The sequence below is a fragment of the Anguilla rostrata genome, chromosome 3 (genome assembly GCF_018555375.3).
Source record: "Anguilla rostrata isolate EN2019 chromosome 3, ASM1855537v3, whole genome shotgun sequence".
Classification (NCBI taxonomy): domain Eukaryota; kingdom Metazoa; phylum Chordata; class Actinopteri; order Anguilliformes; family Anguillidae; genus Anguilla; species Anguilla rostrata.
The window spans coordinates 39,712,262-39,737,753 of record NC_057935.1 but is presented as its reverse complement, the minus strand read 5'-3'; the positions used below and the strand labels follow the sequence as shown (position 1 = coordinate 39,737,753).

General features: G+C 42.7%; 1 protein-coding gene across 1 annotated transcript; it reads left to right on the top strand.

The window, feature by feature from the left end:
• On the top strand, positions 1-20,997 carry pfklb (phosphofructokinase, liver b). Its single transcript, XM_064327560.1, has 22 exons — positions 1-225; positions 1,115-1,188; positions 1,397-1,474; positions 3,813-4,002; positions 5,110-5,275; positions 7,219-7,263; positions 7,826-7,899; positions 8,598-8,725; positions 9,071-9,163; positions 11,211-11,336; positions 13,166-13,230; positions 13,374-13,437; positions 13,575-13,721; positions 14,009-14,079; positions 14,332-14,419; positions 14,889-15,041; positions 16,109-16,273; positions 16,593-16,654; positions 18,251-18,362; positions 18,602-18,701; positions 18,785-18,890; positions 19,905-20,997. Exons 1-22 carry the CDS (start codon positions 141-143, stop codon positions 20,047-20,049), a joined length of 2,337 nt encoding a protein of 778 aa, XP_064183630.1. The 5' UTR covers positions 1-140; the 3' UTR covers positions 20,050-20,997.
• The last annotated feature ends 4,495 nt before the right edge of the window (positions 20,998-25,492 follow it).

Here is a 25,492-nt window from a genome sequence, read left to right as displayed (position 1 = left end):
CGAAAAGAACATGCGAAGGGGGGCTGCAGGTTCTGTAAAGAAGTGGGTCGGTATCGTTTCTCCATAGGAAATAAGTATTTTATCCATTTTTAAATAAAACTTCTGCGGTACAGGTTTCAAGTCGTCAGCGGTCTTCCAACATGACGTCGCTGGATTTGGAAAAGCTACGAATGACGGGGGCTGGTAAAGCCATCGCCGTACTGACAAGTGGAGGAGATGCTCAAGGTAGACACGTATAGCTACTCATTCGTATTCTGCACGTAAAACCAATAAAAAAATTAGAGAACGTGATGTGCTGAAGAACGCGTTATTAATTATAGTGTACCATGTGCACATGTATATGTCACAAAATTACAAGCGATTCTAGCTATTCTAAATTAACGATTCTGGCTTGCTGGGGAACGTTTACATTGTTTGCAGCTGGGAATGAGCGGTGCAGCAGCCCTGATGCACGCCTCAAAGGGCCATTGGCGTTTCATGAACATTTGTTCTTGTTCATGGTCCCCATGCTTCCCTGCCATGTTTCAGTAAATCGTTTGTTATAGAGATAGGCCTAATGTTACATAGCTGTGCTGTGGCTAGTATTGTTTTATATCACTAGTAGCAAAGATTGGTACAAACACTGCGTATACGACGATAAGAGCAAAAATATAAGTATCTAGGAACTACAAATGTCATCTGTGGTGATTCCCAAATGTAATGTTCGTAACATACTGCGACTTCGCGACCGAGTGGAGCTCAGCAACGTTACTAACGTGAGTGGGTGTGTTCATGTGGATTGCTTTTTCTACGTGCCGGAGATCAGGAAGCGTTTGGATTTTTTTTATTGCGCCAAAGGCGAATTGTGGCTTTGTCAGACACATACAAGGTCAACTCTCAAATATGTGAACTCTGACTGGCTGCCACATTGTCTTGTTTAATTGTACGGCTATGAAGGCTGTGCCCTGAAGGTAATATCAAGGTTATCTGTTGCTGCTTAAACCTTTAATCCTTAATCGGTGCACAAGATATTATTTGAGATAATGGTTGAATTGTTTCTGAATTGCGCAATCATGAACAGGTGTCCTGAATGATAATGGCAGTCAGTTAACACGCCCTTAACTTTATACGACAGGTATGAATGCCGCCGTCCGTGCAGTGACTCGGATGGGCATATATGTGGGAGCCAAGGTCTATCTCATCTATGAGGTGCGTTTGTCTCGCCAAGCGGAGTCCATGAGCTCTTGTGTGGGCGGATGAAGCAGACACAAAATAGCATTCCCTTTAGTTTCTTACCTCTAAAATTCATTTGTAATGTGCATAATCCCATAGTGAGGTTGCTTAATCCAGAACTGCAGCTGCTGGATGCAGATTTTATTTGCATTTTTGTATATTTAACTGGATAGATTTCCCTCAGGGTTACCAAGGGCTGGTGGATGGGGGTGACAACATCAAGCTTGCTAACTGGCAGAGCGTGACCAACATCATCCAGCTGGTAAGCAAGAGTTTTTTGTTTTTTTTTAGAGATAGGACTATGTCTGTCTGTAGCCCTGTTGAGATTATTCCCCGCCCCGGAAGTCAGATTGGCATTCAAAGCACAGGCTGAGATGAACGTTTGCCCGAATATGCCGGAAAGACTGCAGTGAAGAGTTTGTATGTTCTCCCCATGTCCGTGTGGGTTTCCTCCGTGTACTCCAGTTTCCTCCCACTGTCCAAAGAGTTGGACATGCAGGTAGGCTAATTGTAGGCTAATATGAGTGTGTGAGTGAATGGTGTGTGTGCCCTGCGATAGATTGGCAGCCTGTCCAGGGTGTATTCCTGCCTCTCACCCAGTGCACACTGGGATAGGCTCCAGCACCCCTGGCGAGCCTGCCCATGATAAGCGGGTATAGATAATGGAGGGATGGATCGAGTAACACATCAGTAGGACACTAAATCAAGATGCTGTTTTAAATAGCACATCCATAGCAGTACTGCCTTTCATTCGTATTCATCATCCTGGATGCATGTGATATAGCAGTCATGGAAAATGATGAAATAAGAGCAAGGCTATGTAGGGGTGTTCAGTACAAGGGTTGACACAGTGCTGGGGGCACACCACTGCTAGTTTGTTGGCAAGTTATGAACCGAGATGGACTGAATGGCTGTTGTCATCATCACTTCTTGTGTTTCTTTTGTAAAAATTATTTTGGTATGTTTCCCATCTATGATGTACATTGGTCTGTGGAGACCATGCACAAAACAGGTTAGGTTCATAATATGGTTCAGGTGTATTCCTTCCTACGAGAAAAAGATAAAGCACTCCAGAAAAAATACAAAAAAGAAAAGCCTATTGTTAAGATTTTTCAAGATTACTTGTTGACTGATTTTGTATTTTTTTGTTTTTAAAATACATCAGAATATGACAGGCATGCTTTCATGTCTACACTAATATTCTGTGTGAAAATATTAGCCAAGTTGAAACGAATTTACTCATGCAATATTTAAATATCTTTTATTAATGTAAGCCCTGTTTAATTTAAGCCCGATTTCCAGGGCCTGATTTGTGGCCTCATGCTCATTGCTGCAACCTCCTCTGTCAATTCGGGAGCGCGCGGAGAAGCACACGCCCTCCGCCAAAACACGTGGCGTCAAGCTACTGCTTCTTCCAGTTGTCAATCCACCAGTTAGGCTGTGGCTTAAGGACCGGTATGTGCCATCCTGCTGGGCTGCTGTCCACAGTCAGCACTGGCATAGTGCCACACCAGTGGGCCCATCCACATACTAGAGAACACTTTCTTAACAGGAGAAGCCACCCAATGGAAGTTGTTTTTTTTTTGTAAAGAATTGCCACTGTACCTTGTTTCGTTGTTCCTTATGTCAGGTGTGTTCAGTCCCTCTGCTGATCCTGCAGAATCCGGTTGTGTGGTGTTTTTCCAGCACTCACTCGTTCTTTTCTCCATCTCTCTATCCTCCCTTCCCCTGTATAGTTCTAATTGGCTATTAGCTGGTAAGGTGTGTTTCTGCATGAGCTGGAGCACTGCTCATTAACACCAGTTTGGCTGAATGGCTGTTGACGGTGTGCATTTGACAAGGCTTATTTTCCACAGTGGGAATAGCCAGTTTAATAGCTGCTCTGGGTTTGCTTTGATTTCTCAGTTCTCAGCCCTAGAAGTGATAAAGATCTAAATAAGCACCACACCGTCTCCTGTCTGGCTGATTATTGCTTACCGTTGATGTGTGCCATGCTCCTTTCTGTTAAGCTTATTGTTGGACTGTTGAATCGTATGGGTGATAAATTTGTTCTGCTGGCCTTGTCCTTGTTTGTTTATTTGCCTTGCCATGAATGAGCCACTGTTGCAGTATACCTGCTGTAAACGCAGGTAAGGCTGCACCTGTGAGTAAGTGAATTTCCCATTCCCTTTCACATCATTGTGGACAGCCCATCAGTCTGTTCAAAATTGCCACAAGTCCTAGTAGTGAAGTGTCATTTTCCAGTGCCTTTCCAGGTACACTGGTACACTCTCCGAATGACTTAGTTTTAGGATTAAAGATCATTTTCTATTTCTGTGTCTTGACTGAAGCCTCACGAATGCGCCATGGGGCCTGTTGAGGTCAGGGTACTCTTCTGTCCTACTTTACACACGTCTCAGCTGCCTCCATTTCACTAATGGTGCCCCGGTGCAGTCTGAGATGCTACTGGCTAGATCTGCTCCTACAGTCCATAGCATAGCGATGCAGCGGATTGCATCAGTAAAATCAGATCAGATATCAAATCATGAGCCTCACAAATAGATCTGCCCAGTCGGCGTTCCTCCCCTGGTTCCTATGGAAACCTTGTGCTGTTCCTCCAGGGCGGGACGGTGATTGGCAGCGCCCGCTGCAAGGCCTTCGTCACGCGCGAGGGTCGTCTGGCGGCCGCCTTCCACCTGGTCCAGCGCGGCATCACCAACCTGTGCGTGTGCGGCGGGGACGGCAGCCTGACCGGGGCCAACATCTTCCGCAGCGAGTGGAGCGGGCTGCTGGCCGAGCTCGTCACCGAGGGTGAGTCCTTCCTCGGCGGCCATTTTGTGCGCGGAACATCTGTCGCAGTCTCATGTAGTGTACGTAAGGCTCATTGTTTTCAGTTATTGTTCAAATAAAAAATTGTGTTCTTTTTGAAAAATGAAAAACCAAAAACAATGTAGTAACAATGAGCCTTATGTAGTACAGTATATTCTCATATTAGTGTAGTTTTAAAAGTATTACGCCTTTTTGAGCTAGTGAGGAGGAGTGCAGTTGTTCCACTCTCGATAATTACAGCATTCAAACAAGTAATTTACCAATTTATTCATAAAATTGGCATTTTCAAATGAACTAGAGAAGTTAAGTTGCAGGCTCACTACACTACAGTTTAGCAGGGTTTGAATGTCTTCAGACACAATCAGAAAATGTTTGTTTTTTGTATAGACATCAGCATTAATGACGGGGTGGATGACACATCCTTTATACTTGGTGTAGTAATTTCAACAGTGGTAACCTACTACTATTGGTTGTGACCCCAGTGACTTGGCAGCAGCACTGTTCATTGCCTAAACCTGCATGTGTGAACTTACTTAAGTTTCTTTGTGTAAGAGCTTTTGCAAAAGCCTAAATGTACATTTTCTGTGTTATAGACTCGGACTTGGACAGCACAGCGTTTTTTGCTGTGTATGTTACTGACTTGGTACACTGTGTTAGCTGCTTGTGTGTCTCTGCTATAGGCTCAGCGTAGTGTATTAAATGTGTCTGTGTCTGTTAACGACCCAGTGTGGTGTGTTAAATGTGTCTGTGTCTCTGTTATAGGCCCAGTGTAGTGTATTAAATGTGTCTGTGTCTGTTATAGGCTCAGTGTAGTGTGTTAAATGTGTCTGTGTCTCTGTTATAGGCCCAGTGTAGTGTGTTAAATGTGTCTGTGTCTGTTGTAGGCTCTGTGTAGTGTAGTAAATGTGTCTATGTCTGTTGTAGGCTCAGTCTAGGGTATTAAATGTGTCTGTGTCTGTTATAGGCCCAGTGTGGTGTTAAATGTGTCTGTGTCTGTTGTAAGCTCAGTGCAGTGTATTAAATGTGTCTGTGTCTCAGTGTAACATGTCAGTTGTCTTCCTCTGCTCTGTGTCACTCAACACGTTCTAGGGAGGATCACAGAGTCTCTGGCTAAGCAGTACACCCACCTGAACATTGTGGGCCTGGTCGGCTCAATTGACAATGACTTCTGTGGCACGGACATGACCATCGGCGCAGACTCCGCCCTCCACCGCATCATGGAGATCACCGACGCCATCACCACCACTGCTCAGAGGTCAGAGTCACAGTCACGCCTCCACCAATCACAGCATCATACTCAATACTTCTGTTAAAAATGCATTTATGGCTGTGGTAATTATTTTGTTGGGAACTCCAACTTTTCTTTGTGGCAATAAAATGTTTTGTGGTGAAGAGATTTGGATGTGTAAAGACGATATTTTTAAGGTTTTAGAATTTCATTTAGTGAATTGCTTCCTTTTTGCCTGCTGGTTAGTGCTTCATGACCTTTTGTTTATTGTGTAACTTACCTGAGCTGTTCTGTTCTTGCTAGTAAAACATTACTGAGGAAATAACCAGGTACCTGGTCTTGTGAAGCAACCCCCTTGTCCTGCGTTCGTCAGTTGTACACCCATTTGTTTTTATTCTTCCTGCCTCACTCTGTATTTCTAATGATACCAACTCGTCTTCTCATACTCTTTCAAAACAAAACAGCTTTGAATCACTGACTTGTCATCACAAATGAAAAATAATCTTAACTAGTAGCTTTGAGATAATTATTTTTGGTCTTGTCACCTATTAAAAATGCTAATGAAATATCTCTTAAGATGTTTAAGAATGTTATCTTTACTGTTATTTTAGTGGGTCAATGTAAGTAACATATGCACGTTAATAATATTGAGCCTGTAGCTAGCTGCAGCTGTTCTTTGTGCTTCATGATACTAAACCTGTTTACTGAGCTGTATCGGTACAGTTACCGTTGTCAATGGTAGCCACAAATCACTAGATTCAAGAATCAGTAATAGACTGAATTCTGGAATGATGGTCAATGAGCTAGGATTTATCTGTAGTTGCTAACATTCTCTGGGACTGGTGGATTGTGGGATACGTGCCGGGCGAATGCATTCCTCCGCTGCCTGAGTACAGACCTCTCATTCAGATTCCATGCTTTTCTCTTTCACAGTCCACTTGTTTCCTGTTTAGCATTGGCCCGGGCTGGCCGCTCTGTGGCTGGACGTGTTCCCAGACGGCTGTTTGTTGTGTCCATTCATGCGGTTCAGAAAGAGTAACTGAAAAGGACAGTCTTTGCACATCACCTGCGTCTCTCCGTCAGGTTGCCTAACTGAAGTAGACTGACGTGGAACACAAGCGTTCCTTCCTCTTGAAATATCGAACCAAATACTAATTTGGACTGTTGAACCGGGTTATTGTATCGTGGAGTACGGGGTGTACTTTGCCTTGCTCTTACCTTCCTGCCTAGTGACAGTTGTGTTATGTCTGTGTTTGATTAATTTTCAGTTTGTTATTACTTTGGGGTCATTGCGATTTATTAAGTAAACGGTTTTCTAATGTATTAATAAACACTGGCATGTCATTTATATTTATCTTTTTTCTGTTTTTGTGCAAATTATCTGGTAGTTCTACCCGTATTGCTATTTGAGTGTATTTGGTTTGTATTAATGTGAGAATATAGTTTCTCGTGATTATTCGGTTCACTGACTGAAGGCAGTTACTGATTTATTTGAGTTGTGTGTTTCTTTAGATTTTGTAATGACAAGTAGTGCCATCTGCTGGGGATAGGTTGATAAAATGGGAATTTTAAGATTAAATGGAGGCACTGGCTGTTCGGCAGAAGGTAGGGGAGAAAGAGGATTAATATAATGAGAGGAATCTTACTGCTGAGGCTGGTATAGCACTCCTTAAGGGTGGATGTGTAGCACAGCACAGCTGAGGCTGGTACAGCACTCCTTAAGGATGGATGTGTAGCACAGCACAGCTGAGGCTGGTTTCTGATAGCACAACTCTGCTGAGTCTCTGTAGGAAATTTATTGATTTATTTTTTTCCCTGTGATGAGATCCATACATGCTTTTAACGCTCCATGTTTTTGCACTACGTAATAAATACGTGCTGGCAATATGTATGGATTTTCAGTGTGTGTGTGAAGACCCTGGGACTGTTCTAGTTTATGCTCACATGAGTGCGTGTGTTGTGCTCTACAGTCACCAGCGCACGTTTGTCCTGGAGGTGATGGGTCGACACTGCGGGTGAGTTCTGCCTGGTGCGCACGCTTATCTATTCCCCACTGCAACAGGGGAGAAGGGATATGATTGACCCTTTAGCTTCATGTTTGGGGATATGAAGTGGAAAGAAAGAAACCATTAGGATGGCTGATCCATGTAATTACATGAGTGAAAACAAATCTGGAAAAAATACAAAATAATTATGTGTACAGTTTGATGGTGACTTTCTGGGTGTATGTGCAAATTAAATGCGTATATCATTTACGCACTGAACTATAATTTACTAATTAAAGTATGAAGCTATGAGTCAGCGATAAACTGCTCGCACAGAGATTTTCAGTTCATGGGAAAACTGTCAAAAGACTCAAAATTTGCAACTGTGTACATTTATAACTTGAGCTAGATTTGGCTAAAACTGGCAAGGGTCCCTATGGTTACCCACTACAAAACACATCCTAACTGCTCACCAGATACGTACTACAGGTTTGTGGCTTACGATAGCTGAAAAAACCAGTCCCTGTCATTTGAGGATGTGAGTGGTCGGCCAGCCGTAGCCTGTTGACGCGGGTGTCTGTGCGGTGTGCAGGTATTTGGCTGTGGTGTCTGCGCTGGCGTCAGGGGCCGACTGGCTTTATGGAGGCCCGAGGAGGTGGTGGGATGGCACATGGCTGGCGTTCGGGAGGTGAGCATGTGGGCGCTGTGCCTGTATCAGGGAGGTGGAATGGGGCATTTGTCTGTTTTTGGGATGTGAGATGGGGCATATGTCTGTTTTGGGGAGGTGGAATGGGGCTTGTGTCTGTTTTGGGGAGGTGGAATGGGGCATATGTCTGTTTTGGGGAGGTGGAATGGGGTATATGTCTGTTTTTGGGATGTGAGATGGGGCATATGTCTGTTTGGGTGAATGGCATGTCTGTTTTGGGAGGTGAATGGGTTGTGTCTGTTTTGGGGAGGTGGAATGGGGCATATGTCTGTTTTGGGGAGGTGGAATGGGGCTTGTGTCTGTTTTGGGGAGGTGAAATGGGGCATATGTCTGTTTTGGGGAGGTGAAATGGGGCATATGTCTGTTTTGGGGAGGTGGAATGGGGCTTGTGGAATGGGGCATATGTCTGTTTTGGGGAGGTGGAATGGGGCTTGTGTCTGTTTTGGGGAGGTGGAATGGGGCATATGTCTGTTTTGGGGAGGTGGAATGGGGCATATGTCCGCTTTGGGGGGTTAGAATGGGGCATATGTCTGTTTTGGGGAGGTGAGATTCTGGCGTGTCCCAGTTATGAGGAGGTGACATTAGGGTGTGTGCCGGCATCAGGGAGGTGAGACTGGAGCTGGCCCTTGCTGGCTGGACTGAGCCCTAATGAAGGAAGCGCCCTGTCTGACACGTGCTGTGCTCCTGCAGAGTCGCAGTAAGGGCTCCAGGCTCAACATCGTGATCATCGCGGAGGGGGCCATCGACAAGAACGGCAAGCCCATCACATCCGGCTACGTGAAGGATGTGAGTTTGTCCCGCTCTCCCTACTCTTGACCGTGGGACACCAGAGCAGTGGTGTGTGATTACTGCCTGCAAGAGGAGGAGTGCTTAGACCAGGTTTCTTTAGACAGATGGCTGCAATCTGACCTCTCTCTCTCCCCCCCCCCACTCTCTATCTCTTCCCCTCTCTCTCTCTGTCTCTCTCTCCCCCTCTCTCACTCTATCTCTTCCCCTCTCTCTCTCTCTCTCTCTCTCCCCCCTCTCTCTCTCTCCCTCCCTCCGCCCCCCCCTCTCTCTCCCCCCCACACTCTCTCTCTCTCCCCCCTCCTCTCTCTCTCTCCCCCCCTCTCTCTCTCTCCCTCCCTGCAGTTGGTGGTGAAGCGGCTGGCGTACGACACGCGGGTGACGGTGCTGGGTCACGTGCAGAGGGGCGGCACGCCCTCCGCTTTCGACAGGGTGCTGGTGAGTTGCGCCCGTCGCTCTGGCAGTGTCACTTTTGCAATGGCCGTTCGGTGAAAGTGGCGCTGGATATCACATGAACGGCGTTGCATGACTGAGGCAACCTTTCGTGCGCAACGTGTAGAAGGCATCCGAATTGGCAGGTCAGATGTGTCTTTAAAAAAGCCTGTGGTATATTGAAGTTGAGGCATTGTGCATCCCATAGAAAATGTGGTATTAGTGGGCATTGGCGTGGTGTGGATGGGAGGGGGAGTGCAGGGGGTTGGTGGTGTTTGCACTAGTGACAACATACATTTAAAAAAGTTCACTGTGCTAATTCATTAAAGAGCGCGCGGCATAGGAATAGCGTAGTCCCGAATCAACAGTGACACCAGCTCTTCGTTGAGCACGCTGCTCAGGGAAAAGACGGGTGACGTTAAAAAAGCGATGGTAAATCTAGGCCCTTGCACAACCGTGCGTACGCTCCCTGTAGCGGGTGCTAGAGCACACACGGCCGCTGGATGTTCGGCTCTTACAAAGCCTTGCTTTTATTAGCGGTACTGCTGCTACAGCAAGCATCTCACTATCGGCACTACTTTCATCCACTTTCGCTATTTTGACCTATAGATATTTGCCAGATGAGTATTGCAACCGACAAGGAAGTAACTATAAAAGTTGGAGGATAGAATCATTGCTGTGGTAACTGTAAGAAATGTCTCATCTTGTCACTTTGATGTGAACAGGTCAATTTTAGAATGTTGCAGACCTTGAGAGTCACCAGTTGCAGCTGGTCACCTTGCAAATCTTGAACGATCTGAACTAGCCTTTAAATTTTTTTAACTTTTTTGTTTTTCTCAACATTTAATTGAACATTTGAAAATATGTGAATTAGGCTATATTCCACTTCAATATTTAAATGTCCTGTAATTCAATAACGCTTTAACTGGATAGTTTTTTAAAGATGGGTGACACTGCTTAAAGCATCAATGAATGACTTGTCGGAATGGACAGCTCGTGGTGCTGAAACTGACAACACGATGCGTCAGTCACAAAGAGGGTGGAGACAACACAGTTGCACAGTTCTTTATTTAGGTTCTTACTTTCCTTCATTGTGTCTGTGAACAAAGAAGCCCCTTTCATTCTAACAATAAACCCTACACAGGTAGCCTACGAGACTTAAATGTGACATGTCAATAAGAATCATTGTTGCTCATACATTAACAGCACTGCATTTTTAAAACAAAATAAACTAGGCTTCCCTCCAAGTGCCTTGTACAGCATATTGCCTGTTTAAGTTTCCTTATATCAGGCCTTGTTGCCGATGAGCAACAGCTTATGTGAAGCAAGCAGAAGACAGGCATTTAGGCCTACAATGGTTAAAAATCAGTTCATAGGTTTTCAGGTTCACAAAAGAATATTGCTGCTGATGAGTGTATCTTCTGATAGTGTATTGCTTTCTACCTTTTTAACTGAGCATGCATGAAACAAAAATTATGATCTGACATTTTGAGTTAAATTGGAATGGTTGCTGATTTGGTGGTGAATGGTTTTCCCAGGGCCACAAAAACAGCCTCTTAGGCCTCCAAGCTTTGTTTATGGCTCCTGTTTGTGTGCTTCTCAGCTTCTTTAGGGCCCGTTCCTCAGTGACCTGCAATAATAAAACAAACACGGTATCATCATAATCGTCAAATCACGTGGGTATAGTCTTTTTGGGGATGTCAGGCTGGACGGCATTCAGGTTAGTGAAGGAGTGAAGGATTTCCTTCTGTGGACATAGCTTCCTGTGAAGGCCTCAATTTTTCTGTGAAGGTCTCAGTCTCAGAGGGACGGAAGATTAGGTAGAAGAATGCATGCTGTTATTTGTGTAATTGTGTTCCATGAAATAGGAAATCGTTAAACAGTTTTTCTCAATAATGGTAGATGATTATGTGAATATGCTTGGTAAATCAGTGTGGGGTGGTGTGTGTGTGTGTCTGTGTATGTGTCTCTGTGACTGTGTGTGTGTCTTTGTGTCTGTGTTTTTCTGTCTCTCTCTGTCTGTCAGTAACTGAATGTGTTCCTCTCTCCACAGAGCAGTAAAATGGGAGTGGAGGCAGTGGTAGCGCTGCTGGAGGCCACGCCTGAGACCCCGGCGTGTGTGATTGGACTGTCGGGCAACCAGGCCATGCGCTTGCCCCTCATGGAGTGTGTGCAGATGGTAAGCCCCGCCCCCCCACTGCACGGCACAGGAAAAACAAACCTGTGCATTTTCCAGTGATGTTGAGACCTCAGTGCCTATGCTGAGCTATAAAATTGCCTATGCTAGATGAAACAAACAGGGTTCGTACGGTCATGAAAAACCTGGAAAAGTCATTGAAATTTAAAATGCAATTTCCAGGCCCTGGAAAAGTTATGGAAAATAATATTTTTTGAAAAGTAATGGAAATATAGCTAAAGTTGCATCAAATATAATTACTAATTAATCCAATCATAAAAATAGTATGTATAGTAATAAAACGTAAACTGGCACGTAACCTTCCCGGTATTTTGGTGGTGAGAGAAGTTAATTCGGTCTGGCTCAGTCTGTTTACAGGCACGCCCAACAGGCACGCTTCTGCTAATGTAGCAGTTAGTAAACATAGGCCCTACTGTGCCGACAATATGCCAGGGAAGTGCAGCTTCAATAATATATCAGGGCTCGAAATCAACTTTTTTACTTGGTAGCACTGGTGCTCCCAACTTCAAAAAGTTAGGAGCACCCACCAAAATGTAAGGAGCACCAACAATATGTGCAATCGATTTTTTATTGATAAACGACAATATAACAGTATGGTTTACAAGTAACAGTTAAACTGTCACGCCTAAAATGTGTCGAATCTTCAAGCAATTGCGTGTTATGCATTCAAACGACAAAGCGCTTCTTGTCACATTAATACCGCTAATTAAATCAACCTCCAGTAAACTGCATCGGAGAAATTAGCTGTTTCAACCAGGTCGCTACACAAAACACTACATTAACATTTTTAAAAAAATGCCGTAATCTTTCGCTTCAACTTTTCAGCTTTCTATAACGCTAATAGATTGAACATAAACTTTTGTCTTCAGGTAACATTAGTTAACGCGTTAGCTCTCTGTGTCGCGTGACAGTGGAGTGCAGCGAAAGGGGTGATTGAAGGCTAATATTAACCTATTTAAAATCAGCATTAAAGGTAAGAAAGTCAAGCTCACGATTGGTTAGAAGGGTCACCGTCAGCTCACAAGGCACATACTGAGTGTACTAACTAGCGAATGTACAGAGAAAGAGACGTTCGACTCGAAAAAGAAAAAAAAAAAAGGTCGCACCAGAACAATTATTTGCACTCGCAAAAAAATTCCTAATTATATTTCGAGGTCGCACAGATTAAATTTCGGGAGCGTATGCGACCAAAATGGTCGCAATTTCGAGCCCTGTTTGAGACATTGACAAAAATGTTAAACTATTCGAATTAAAATATGAGAGAATGTATCTAAGTGTGTCTGTCTGGTGTTTATTTGTTTTAGAGAGGCACCATATGTTTCAGATGCAGACCTGAGTTTACTTAGTGTTACAATAAATAATTTTAAATCGTCCCGCAGAGATAAAGTCATTTGTTTTGGTCATGGAAATTCAGTTAAAGGTTGTGGAGAAGTCATGGAAAAGTCATTGAAAATCATTGGTGAAAAAGTGTATGAACCCTGAACAAAGTGTAGAAGCGTCTATGAGATGTAATGAATTGTCCAGGTGTGTCATGTAGTGAACTAGAGATCTGTGGCTTTAATGTAGTGAACTGCAGGGATTTCTGTGTGAAATGTAGTGGACTTTAGAAGTGACTGTGCTGTAATGCATTGTAGATGTGCCTTTGGGAGATGCACTATAATGCACTGTAGATGTGTCTTTGGGAGATGCACTGTAATGCACTGTGGCTGTGCTGTAATGCACTGTAGATGTGTGTGTGAGATGCACTATAATGCACTGTGTCTGTGTCTTTGTGAGATGCACTGAACTGAAACTTATTCTCTGTGCTGCAGACTAAGGAGGTGCAGAAGGCCATGAATGAGCAGAGATTTGAAGAAGCCATCCAGCTTCGGGGGAAGTGAGTGATGTGATGCCAGCTGTGTGTGTGTGTGCGTGCGTGTGTGTGTGCGTGCGTGCCTGCTTGTCTGTGAGTTTGTGTGCCTGATTTTGTGGACTGCTGTTTTGTTAGTGCTGTAATGTGCTTTTCTGACTGTGTTACAGGAGCTTTGAGAATAACTGGAACACATACAAACTGCTGGCCCATCAGAAACCTGCTCAGTCTAAGGTACTGAGCGTGCTTTTCCCAAACAATATTGATGACTTCAGACACACTCTCCTTTTCTCTCTGCAAGCGCACTGTGCTACAGCCTGTGACTGTCTGCCTGTCTGACTGCCTGTCTGCCTGTCTGTCTGTCTCACCAGAGCAACTTCTCCATGGCGATTCTGAACGTGGGCGCCCCCGCTGCGGGCATGAACGCGGCCGTGAGGTCGGCGGTGAGGGTGGGGCTTGCTCAGGGTCACAGGGTCTGCACCATTAACGACGGCTTTGAGGGCCTGGCCCAAGGAGCGGTGAGCATTCTGTCTGTGTGACCGTGGAGCAGTACCAACTCAGTGTTCAGTCACCTGTTATCTCACTCATTCCACAACAAAGAATGACTCGTATATGAATACCTGTCAGCAAAGAATGGATGGATACAGTAGTGCTATCATTAATGTTTGTGTAATTATGCCGCCGTCTACTATAGCAAAGGCCTGATATTCCTTTATTTTTTATGGTGATCGTTTTAATGATACACAGTGAAGTAGAAAGACAGATTTATTGACATTGTAATTGTTGAATAATTGGAATCTTTAAGGTGACTGAGGCAAATTGGCACGATGTGGGAGGCTGGACTGGCCAGGGTGGCTCACTGCTGGGGACGAAACGGTAGGTGTGTGTGTGCGCGTGCGTGCGTGTGTGCGTGCGTGCGCGTGCGTGTGAGAGAGAGAGAGAGAGAGAGGCTGGGCTAGTGAACATCAGTGCTTCCTGCAGCTGACAGCCTGCCTTGTTCCCACTGCTACTTAGTGCTATTCATAGACACACTGCTCTCTCAAGTGATGTACCGATCTCCTCTTGTGCTATTGAGCGTATCGATGCAGGTTATTTTTACTGGAAATGGTTGTGTTCGTGTTTTCCCAGAACTCTTCCGAATTCCTGCATGGAGAAAATTGTGGGCAGCATCGGCAAATATGGAATCCAGTCCCTGTTGGTCGTAGGAGGGTTTGAGGTGACTTCGCCCTCCTCCATTTTGTTTCCTCACATGAAATATTCACTCGGATCGCTGCATGCACTGACAGCCCTGTCGCACTGCTTATAAATGTTTTTTTTTTTTGTAGATATGTGTATTGTTTGGTTAAATTTAAAATGGCACACCTTCTAAAGAACACAGAATTATTTGTCTGAATGAAACTGGGTCAGAAATAATCTCTTTATTTTTCTTTTTCATTGTGTGTCTGTGTGACTGTGTGTGGACATGGGCGTGTGTGCTCATTTCTTTGTGGGTGCGCCTGTGTGTGTGCGTGTGTGCGTGTGTGCGTGTGTGCGTGTGTGTGTGTGTGCGTGTGTGCGTGTGTGCGTGTGTGTGTGTGTGTGTGTGTGTGTGTGTGTGTGTGTGTGTGTGCGTGTGCGCATGTGTGCGTGTGTGTGCGTGTGTGCGTGTGCGTGTGCGTGTTCGTGTGTGTTTGTATCTCCCGCAGGCCTACGAGGGTGTGCTGCAATTGGTGGAAGCCCGCGGCCACTACGACGAGCTCTGCATCCCCATGTGCGTCATCCCGGCCACCATCAGCAACAACGTCCCCGGGACTGACTTCAGCCTGGGCGCCGACACTGCCGTCAACGCCGCCATGGAGGTGGGCAGAGGCCACGCCCCTTATTCCCGCTAACCTTATCGGGCTTCACCTCTGCCTGCCATATCACTGGGGGAGGGAGCGTTCTGTGTTACACAGGGATTACGCAAAGCTTTCCCAGGCTTTTCATGTTGGTGCGAGTCCAGTTCCTTGTGTGAATGACGGGTGCCTAGTCAAAGTCCAGGTTTGTCTCACCGCTCACAGATCATGTGAGATTCGGTGGGAGCCATAAAACCTCAGAAAGTTCTGAGTAAATACATGTTAGCATGGGGGAAATTGTCCTTTTAGCTCTTCACTCACAAGCGTACAAAAACATAAAATGCATTTGAAAAGAGCTGTTGTGTGTTTTATGTGTTTGCTTTCCTAGTTGCTCAAAGCTCGGTTTGTTTAAGGTGTGGGTGGAGGGTGTGAACAGGGCTCTTGAGGGGCTGACTGTGCTCCTCACAGGGATGAGTTTGTTGACTGGACCCCTGAAATATATTTTGCCTCATGCTTATGGAAAAGTATTTCTGTCTGAACAGTTGGGCTCGTCACTGTATTTGAACGCAAGAAAAGCTCAGCAAGATAGCTAGCTTGCTGACTGAGAAGTGCAATCTTAACTCACAATCATGCATGAGTGAGAACTGAGAAGAGAGGGAGAGAGAGAGGCTGGGGGGATTGAGGTGGAGGAAGAGCTGAGGGTTTAAATTACTATAAATCTTTGATGGGCTTTTACTTTCTGGACCAGCTCCACTGCATTGTGTTAATGCACTCTAAGCACTACTCTATGCGGCTGTGGTGTGTACGTATTTCTGTGATTTGTAAATTCCCCCTGCTTGTGATATTTACGACGCATGTATTTACGACACATTCCGATGGCAAAATCGTGGACTGTTTCTCTTGTCGGCCACTGTGCTACGTGGCTGCGAAGGTTGCGGGTTTGATCCCGCATATACAGTACCCGTAGTTTCCCCTGACTAATTCCTGGAAGGAATCCCTCGCTGTTTGTTCCACAGAGCAGATGCATAGGCAATGGTAGGTGAAGAAGGCATTTAATGCTACCGTGGCCCGTTTCTGTACCCTGTCCCCAGAGTTGTGACAAGATCAAGCAGTCCGCCTCGGGAACCAAGAGGCGCGTCTTCGTGGTGGAGACCATGGGCGGTTACTGCGGTTACCTGGCCACCACCACGGGCATCGCCGTGGGGGCCGACGCCGCCTACGTCTTTGAGGAGCCCTTCAACATCCACGACCTGAAGGTGAGCCTCGAGGAAAGAGGTCGGCGTGCTCGTTTGGGCTTTCAAACCGCCCGGCTTCATTCCTCTGCTGAATGCTTTTCAGGGGTGGCAGTGTAGTATAATGGGTAAGGAACTGGTCTTGTAACCTAAAGGTCACAGGTTCAATTCCTGGGTAAGACCCTGCCATTGTACCCTTGAACTTGAGCTGCATTGCTTCAGTATATATCCGGGTTTGTAAATGGATGCAATGTAAATGCAGTCTAAAAACATTTTGTAAGTTGATCTGGGTAAGTGCATTTGCTAAATGCCTGTAATGTAATGTAATGCTTTTCGTTAACAGACAAATGTGGAGCACCTTACTGAGAAGATGAAGAATGACATACAGAGAGGCCTGGTGCTGAGGTGAGTGATCAGCCGACTCACTTCTCTGAAATGGGGAAGCTTAGTTTGGTTAATACAGGTTATCTGTCGCTGAATCGATGGAAATATGAACAACCATTTATTCTAGATATCCTGAAAGACAGTGATGGGAAATGATGAACGCTGCATATTTATACACTGTAATATGAGTGTTTAATATACTTGCAGGCAGCATGTTCTCTGTTGTACTGATGTCCCCATCATTGTCCTTGGCCAGTGACACTGTATAACAACTACCATTTCTTCACCTCTTGGAGAATACTATGTTGTCAATAAGAGGACTTTTTAAAAAGCTGAATGAATGATGAAAAATATATGTTTGTATGTAGGGAATAATAATAAACAATGAAAAAACAACATAAACGTAACTAAGAATTAAATTTTATGATATCCTTGAATCTTTATGCTCTCAAACCAAAAACAGCAAATTAACACTGAACAAGTATGAATGCTAAATCGCTTTAGCAACACCAAACTATTCCAGATGTCTTTTGGATTGAGTAACGATAATCAGTTACAATTTGACATTTCAGTTCAACTCAACAAAACTATTTGGGCAGCTTCTCAGCAGCGCAAATAACCAATAACGTAAGATACAATGCATAAAGTAGTCCACAAACGTAAAGCTGTGCTTCAGTGACCTTTATAAAGAGTTCCAATTAGTGGTTAGTTACAGTTCAGTAGCTGATGGCATCAGCAATGCCTGCTTTGCATCAGCAATGACCTTTGGGGTTGATTTCAACAGTGTAACTGCATTTCTCTTGGATAATGCAAGGTACAGGTTTGAAGCGTAAAATGCAATGCTCAGAGGCTTGATGCCAAATGCAGCACATTCAGCATACAAGGCTCACATTGTGGCACTTTTGAGTCCCATTTGGGCGGAAGCCAGAAAGACCCTTTTAATTCTAACCGTCTCTTTTCATGAAGAAAGACTAAGCTTTTCCAATTGGCAAGTTAACACTAAGCACTGCCAAAGAATTACTGAGGAGACTGTTAAGCAACTGACCATGATCAAGTTTGATCACAACCTTGCATTTTTATTTCATAATCTGTTTTGACCTTTCATTCAGTATACGCCTACACCACTGCAGGCTATTTCATTGTCTCTAAGTCTTATTTAACCATTTTTGTGCAGATAGTATAATTGCACTTTATGTATATAATTGCATTTATAATTGCATACTTCCCATTGCTTAGGAAAATATTTTTACCGATGACTGAAGTGCAGGTGATAAAACTGCCCTCGAAAAACCGGAGTCCAAATTCATATAAACAAAATCCTATTCAGTTTACCATTATATGTTACAAGTGTTGAAGTAATGCAAGGCCAAACATTATAAATGGATAAATGTTTTACGTGTAGATATGACATATTAGACAGTCTGCGGCAGTGCCACAACTGCACCTTATCACTTACAGTGCCACTATAAACATAGCCTGTTGGCTGACATTCCTGTTGACAGTACAAGATGCCGGATCCTCAGTGATGCATTAAAGAACAATGGCGGCATGGTGTCCATTTCAGACGTGCGGCGAAAAACTGTGGAGTGAGCATGTCCCTGTATCCCTTCCCTGCAGGAATGAGAAATCCAATAAGCACTACACCACTGAATTCATACACAACCTGTACTCGGCTGAGGGCAAGGGCATCTTTGACTGCAGGATGAACGTGCTTGGCCACCTGCAGCAGGTAGGGGGCGTGTGAAGGAAGGTGAAATATGTGCACTTTTAAAAAAAAACTTTCTTAGAATTACTGCTGAATAATTATTGAATTGTTTATTTGAATTGTGGCTTGAATCTTACTGGCACAGTTCCTTGGAAATTATTTCCATAACGGAACTCTGTGATGTACATAAGGACAACTTTAGTATTTATAAAATCCAGTGTGAATCCATCATGTGACCTATGACCTGTGCTGTATCTCTCCAGGGAGGGGCCCCCACACCCTTTGACAGAAACTTTGGCACGAAGCTCGGAGTGAAGGCCGTGCTGTGGATCACCGAGAAGATGAGCGAGACGTACAGACAAGGTGTGTGAGAGTAGTGCTCTTCCAGTGCTGCTGAAGCACAATTCAGAGTGTGGATCTGTGAACCTTCCTCGGGTCCTTCGCAGGGCGTGTGTTCGCCAACTCCCCGGACACGGCCTGCGTGATCGGCATGACCAGGAAAGTGCTGTCCTTCAGCCCTGTGACTGAACTGAAGTCTCAAACGGACTTTGAGTGAGTGCCGCCCTGCTTGATATCTGCCCATTGCAAGAAAGCCATTTACACCACAGTCTCTATGTACAGGTGGATGAGATGCACATGATATCCAAGTTTTCCCCAGGGGGGGGGGGTGCTGCAGAGCAGGGTTGGGTGGGATGGAGGTGGTTCCAACTTGGAAACATGGCCTCTAGCAAACCTGCACTGACACAAATAATATGTGCATCCAGAGCTGGATAGCTAGCTAAAATGACTGTGGCTGCCAGAACCATACTAGGTAGCTTGCAGACAACTAATCCATGTTCAGTATGATTACGCGCTATTGTTGGCTAGCTTGCAAGCCAACATTAATATAAATGTTTAGTTGACCAACAGTACATTTGATCCTGATGGGACAATAATATGCTTCACAATGCATATCAATTTTTGTACAATTTTATGCGATTTTACATTTAAATTTTGATTTCTTTGCAAAACCTATAAAACAAATTGATCACATTTTTTGTGAAACAAGCCCATATTCTTAGAGATACCTGGAGGCGATTGGGTATTTGCAGTAAGTTCCAAACATTTGTGAAAGGCTTTCCAGAACATTATTGCTTCAGTGTATAGCATCTTCCAATTCAAGAAAAATTCCTATATTTTCTTAAAAATATGAGCACTTACTATACTCTCTGTAAATATATGTGGGTTTGTAAATACATGCATGCAGGCATATGAGAGCAGTGCTGTCCTGTATCCTTATGTTATTTTTAATAAGGGTTACTTTGATAAGCATTTACTGAAGTAAACGCTTGCTGCAGCTCCATACTGCTGTATTAAAACACATAAAAGTACAGAAGCTTGCCCAACATTATAAAAGCAACAATTATCAAACAACAGCCATGCTGAAGCTGCAGTCTTTCAGGCGATTTATAGCCCATTCCCCCTCCAATGAGCACAACATTCCTTTCCAGGTCTGTATATGCTATATGTTAGCGACTGTGTTCGTAGCTGTCTACAGGCATGCACATGCGCATTGTGTTCCCGCAGACACCGCATGCCGAAGGAGCAGTGGTGGCTGAACCTGCGCATGATGCTGAAGATGCTGGCCAAATACCAGACCAGCTTCGAGTACATCCCCGGAGAGATCGAACACGTGACCCGCCGAACCCTCAGCATCGAGACCGGCTTCTGAGGGACCTGCCCAAGCGCCCCGGCCCCGCCCCCCCCCCCCTCCAACCAGGGGGAACGTACCCCTGTGCCTAAGCCTACTGAACCTCTATTAGCTTTAAGCTTTTAAACCTTCATCCTACAGATTCTACTGCCGTTTTGCATTTTTACAACACTAACAAACTGTTAGCGTAGCTTCAAATGACAGACCTCTTAGAATAACTTGTCTTTTTGAATTAGAATTATTGGCTTTTGAAATGATGGCAAGTATCTTTTAGGATAATGGAGAATCCAAGGAAAAGGTGTGGTTCAGTATTAGGCCTCTGGTACCTTTGTTTCAGTAGGGTAAATTGTGATTACATCTACTTCTCTAAGATGATATATTGATTCCTGTAGTCAGTAGTGTTGTGTTGTGCCTTTGCCATTTAAGTGTTGAACTAAGAGGTACAACGTATCTCCGTGCTGCTTTCAGAGGGGTCCAAGCAACAGTGTTGGCACTGTTAATAACTTTCATGACTGGATCAGACTTAACCTCTGGTAACAAACACACAGACATGGAGCTAGTTTGCTATGTGCTGTACACACAACAATATGTTCTGTGTTATTAGAAGGACAATCCCTGTTGTTTTTTTAACTGTGGTCAGATCAATTCTCTTTTTATCCCAATGTCTGAAACTTAAGTTAATGCCAAGAATATCAGTTTGTACTGGTGATTAATTCCAAATGGGTTTTCTCCCTGTAATGCACTGTGAAGAGTGCAGATGTTTAGTTCACATCCAGTTGTTCTAGATTAGAGTACTTGGACTGTTTATCTTCTAATTCTTTCTTGCATCAGAAAAAAGTCAAGTAACATGTTCAGTGGACATTTCCTTTCTATTTTGTGCAGTGTATGTGATCCAAATAGGTAGCCTGTACATTTTATGACCTGTAACCACAAACCCACCCCATTAAAGAAAAGCCTATCACAGTTGAATCCTGTAGTCCATGGCAGCCTTTTTGAGGCCAACAAATTTTTAGGATTATCACAGAGTAATTGTTATGTGTTGTGAATCATTATTGAATTATGCTTTTAAAATTGCCTTCATGTACAGCTCTCTGGAGGGTTTCCCAGAAGCCTCTTAATATGGAGGTTTTATTTTCTTTTCTTTTTTGCAAAATTCACATATCTGTAGAATGGATTCACACATCTGTGAATGGGTTCCACAAATCAGTAGAATGGATTCACAAATCTAAATGGTTTCCTAAATCTATAGGATGGATTCACAAATCTGTGAGTGGTTTCACAAATCTGTAGAAAAGATACACAAATCTGTAAATTAATGTGCGAATACACGCAATTAGTTTCATACTTGTACAAAGACACCTCAGTTATTACAACCTCTCAAATCAACCTTCTTACAACCTCTTGACTTTTGCACCAAATTTTTGCAGTGTACCGATTTTCAAACTTGTAAAATGGGATTCGTAGTTGTGCTGATGTTGAGGAGGGTGAATTCCTGTCCTTCCAACCAGCTGACGAGCGGATTCGGGATGCCGCTGTACTGCCAGTGTAACACAGCAAGCCATCGCATAGCAGAACACTTTCGCGCTTGTATTGTACTGTAAATGCTATTGAGCTATTTATGGAATTAATTGTGTGGCCCGCCCACTTTTATTCAGGCCCACCTGCAATTTCATTTCTGGCTACGCCACTGGTGACAAGCATGATTGAAGAAAATCTCCAAATTTAGCTAAAGGCTGGGGAGATAGAAAGTGCACATGGAATTGGGGTGGAAAATCCAAAAGCGAAATATCCACGCGTGGTCATATTTAAGGCTCTTAATCAGCAAATCAAATGAAATACTATGAAAGCACAAGCAAGACAGCTTAACTCGGAAGAAAGCGAACACACATCGGAAAAGAAGCATCAGGTGCCCTTTGTCCAAGATCTTTCCACGAGAACACGGAGGAAGAAAAAATAATTCATTCCCATCAAACAAAAAATTGGATAACGCCGGGGTTAAGGCCCAAATCCGCCACCCAGCTAAATAGTGGGAATGGAAAGGAACCAGCATACTGAAGTTTGATACACCCTGAACAAGCGAGGGAACGATTAAAGGACATTGCATCAGTATAAAGATTTAAGGTAAGCAAGATCTGCATGCTTTAAAGTATCCCGTTTTAGAACAGACCTAATCTAATTGTAAACAGCACTAGGCCTATATAAAAATGGGAGAAAATAATGAAATTCAGTGAACATACTATTTAAAAAAGAATTGCTTATAGGATTCTTCAAAACAGTCCGACGTTTAGAGTTAAATAGCCGCAAGCAGGGCTAAGCTATTTCCAAAAAAGAAAAAAAAAAAAAAGCCAACCCTGCTCAGGTTAAATTAAGTTTTTTTTTTAAGTTATTAAGTTATGAATTACACACAGGCCTACACCTGTACCCAACAGGAAATATGATGATAGAAAAGCAAAATTATAAACTATATAGGATTGCGCTAGTCTTAGCCCAATTCTTTAGAGCAGGAAGAAATAGTGTTTATAGCCTACTCACAGAAGTGGGATGGGGGAATTGCCTCTGATTAAAATATCCGATTGAGAAATGAACGGCTTGTTTAGGAGAAAACAGAACCAATTGCAACAACGCAACAACTGAATCAACATAAATTGCTTGATAAAAACTCAGGAGAAAACCAAACCAATTGCAACAACGCAACAACTGAATCAACATAAATTGCTTGATAAAAACTCAGCAAAATCTATAGCTACTTAACTGTTGAAACTATACCATTAGCCTGATAGATTCAATGATTTATTATTATTGTAACTGGTACTGTACACATGGTGATGTGAATAGCTTTAACACATAGGTTGGTGTCGAGTTCTTAGGTAGAGAAATTGTTAGTTACCCTTCCAGCAAGTGGATGACTTAGCTCGAAATATCATTGAGAAATATCGCTGCTGATAAAGAACAATGAAAATCGCTATGTAAAAGATTGTGATAATCGCTCTATAGAAGAGCTTTGCTAAATGCCTGTAATGTTGTTGTGATTGATTATTATTATTGGTGGATTCTTATGTGATAATGAAGAATTACCCTTTCCTCAAGTGCGAGTGACCAGGCTGAAAAATGAGGATATCGGTGCTGCGAATAATAATACAAGACAGCAGATGACGCTGTGTGACTTTATCCAAAGCTGGGTTTGGTAAAATGGGCCTCAAATCATGCTGTTAAATAGGGGGCGCAATGCGAGGCCTTGTGCGTCAATACTTTGGAGCAAGAAGACTCATGATTGACGCTGATCCCATGCTTACGAGCGGGACTGAAAAGGCATTGGTGGACGAGTATCCGTTATCGTGTTCATTGAAAATAACGCACGCAGCATGTGGAGTGGCGATTGAGCTTGCCCAATGACGGTAGTCATGTCATGGTTCCTTCATGAAGATGACTGGATGACCTAAGGCAGGGCGGTTCACACACTTCTAAAAGAGGCGGGGAATAATCCCTATTATGACCTATTATGAAATATAAAACGGTATTTTTTCTGAAATGCAGGCTGCAATTAATAAATCTTGATGTATTACAAATGGAATCTCTACCAAATAATATAAGCATAAGCACATGGATTGTAATTGTAGAGAATTGCTTGAATTAGCTTATAGAATGAACATGCTTAATCTGTTATGAGTAAAAAAAAAAAAAAAATGAATAGAATAATTACTGACAAGCCGTTTTGACTCATCACATAGGACCAATATGGTCTGAAAACGTGGCAATCAACTCGTCGTTACTTTCTGAGGCTATAATGAGAAAGATTAATTATTAATACAAAACCTGGACACATATTTTGTGGCTATTGGAATACTAGAAGAATATAAGATATGGTTAGAGGTATGACTCTAAAACCCACTAGGTTCAGTGTTAGAAGTGGAGGAAAGGAGAACAGAGGCCTTCAATGGCATGGCACCAAATAGTATCCAATGGATACGCTAAGTGTAGGGTAGGGGAGGGATGGGTAGATGTTTATATGTTTAATGTTTGTTATTTGTTATATGTAATGGAGCAAAATAAAAATAATTTCTTAAAAGGAAATATAAATGAGCAGGAGATAATTTTTAGATCTAGTAAAGTAAACACACACAGTCCTAAGAAAATAATAACTGTAAACAAGAATGTAAGATGGTGGAAAATAAAGGAATAGATACAATATTACAAAAAATTAATCTTGTTACATTGAATGTAAATGGACTAGGCCTACATGATGGTACAAAGCAAAGAAAAATATTGGACTATCTTAAAAAACTTTCAGGCGACATAGTTTTCCTTCAGGATCTACATTTTAAAAGAGGGGAAGTATAATTTCTTAAACGTGATTGTGTAGGAGAAGCATATGCAGCTACCTATTGTACCAATAGTCGGGGGGTAGGTATCCTGGTTAATAAAAAAAATACCATTCTCCTTGATGTCACAACACAATGATCAAGAAGGAAGGTATTTGATAATTCAAGCCCATATTTATGGAGAAAAAATATACATTGATCTCTTTATACATACCACCATATGGAAGTTTAAATTTCATGAATGATATTCAACAAATTTTTTTGATTCAATAGAAAAAGGAACTGTTATTGTTGCTGGAGATCTAAACACAGTGCTGAGACAGACAGACAGAAATAAAAGTAATAAAAAGTTCAAAGAACCACCAAAACAAATTTAAAACTTTATAAAAACAAATAACCTGATTGACACCTGGAGAACTTTATATCCAACAACGAATGATTTTTCATTCTATTCAGACCCTCAAAAAAGTTATTAAAGGATAGATTATGTATTTGTGTCAAAAAATTCAAAAATACATGATATTGTAATATCAGACCATGCAGCTGCCAGTTCAACAATTACACCCAAGGAAAATGTAGATAAAATTAGAATATGGTGAATGAATAGAGCATATATGAAATATCCTTAATTTAATAAATATCTAACTAATCACATACACACATTCATAGCAACTAGTGTAGATATAAATTACATTGAAACCCCCCCACCTGATATTTTATGGGATACATTTAAAGCATACGTAAGAGGTGTGGTTATATCATATTCAGCACATAAACAATCTGAACTTGAGAAACAAATAGTTGAAAAAGAATTGATTATCAATAAAATGGAACAACAACATTAAAAAGTCATTTCATGATCAAGAAAGAGAGAATTTGGAGAAGATCAAACTAGAATATGATGCTTTATTACTAGAAAAAGATAATAATTGCAAATTCAATTCAAACAAAACTTACTATCTAACAGCCAATAAATCAGGAAAGCAGTTGTCAGCCCTAAGTAAAAGAATAAATAGTAAACCAGTTATAATACTTAAAGATAATTAAACACAAGCCTTGATAACAAATAATAAAATAATAAATGAGAAATTTACAAACTATGAAAAGCTTAAAACAGAATAAAACAGAATTGAGAGTGAATGATG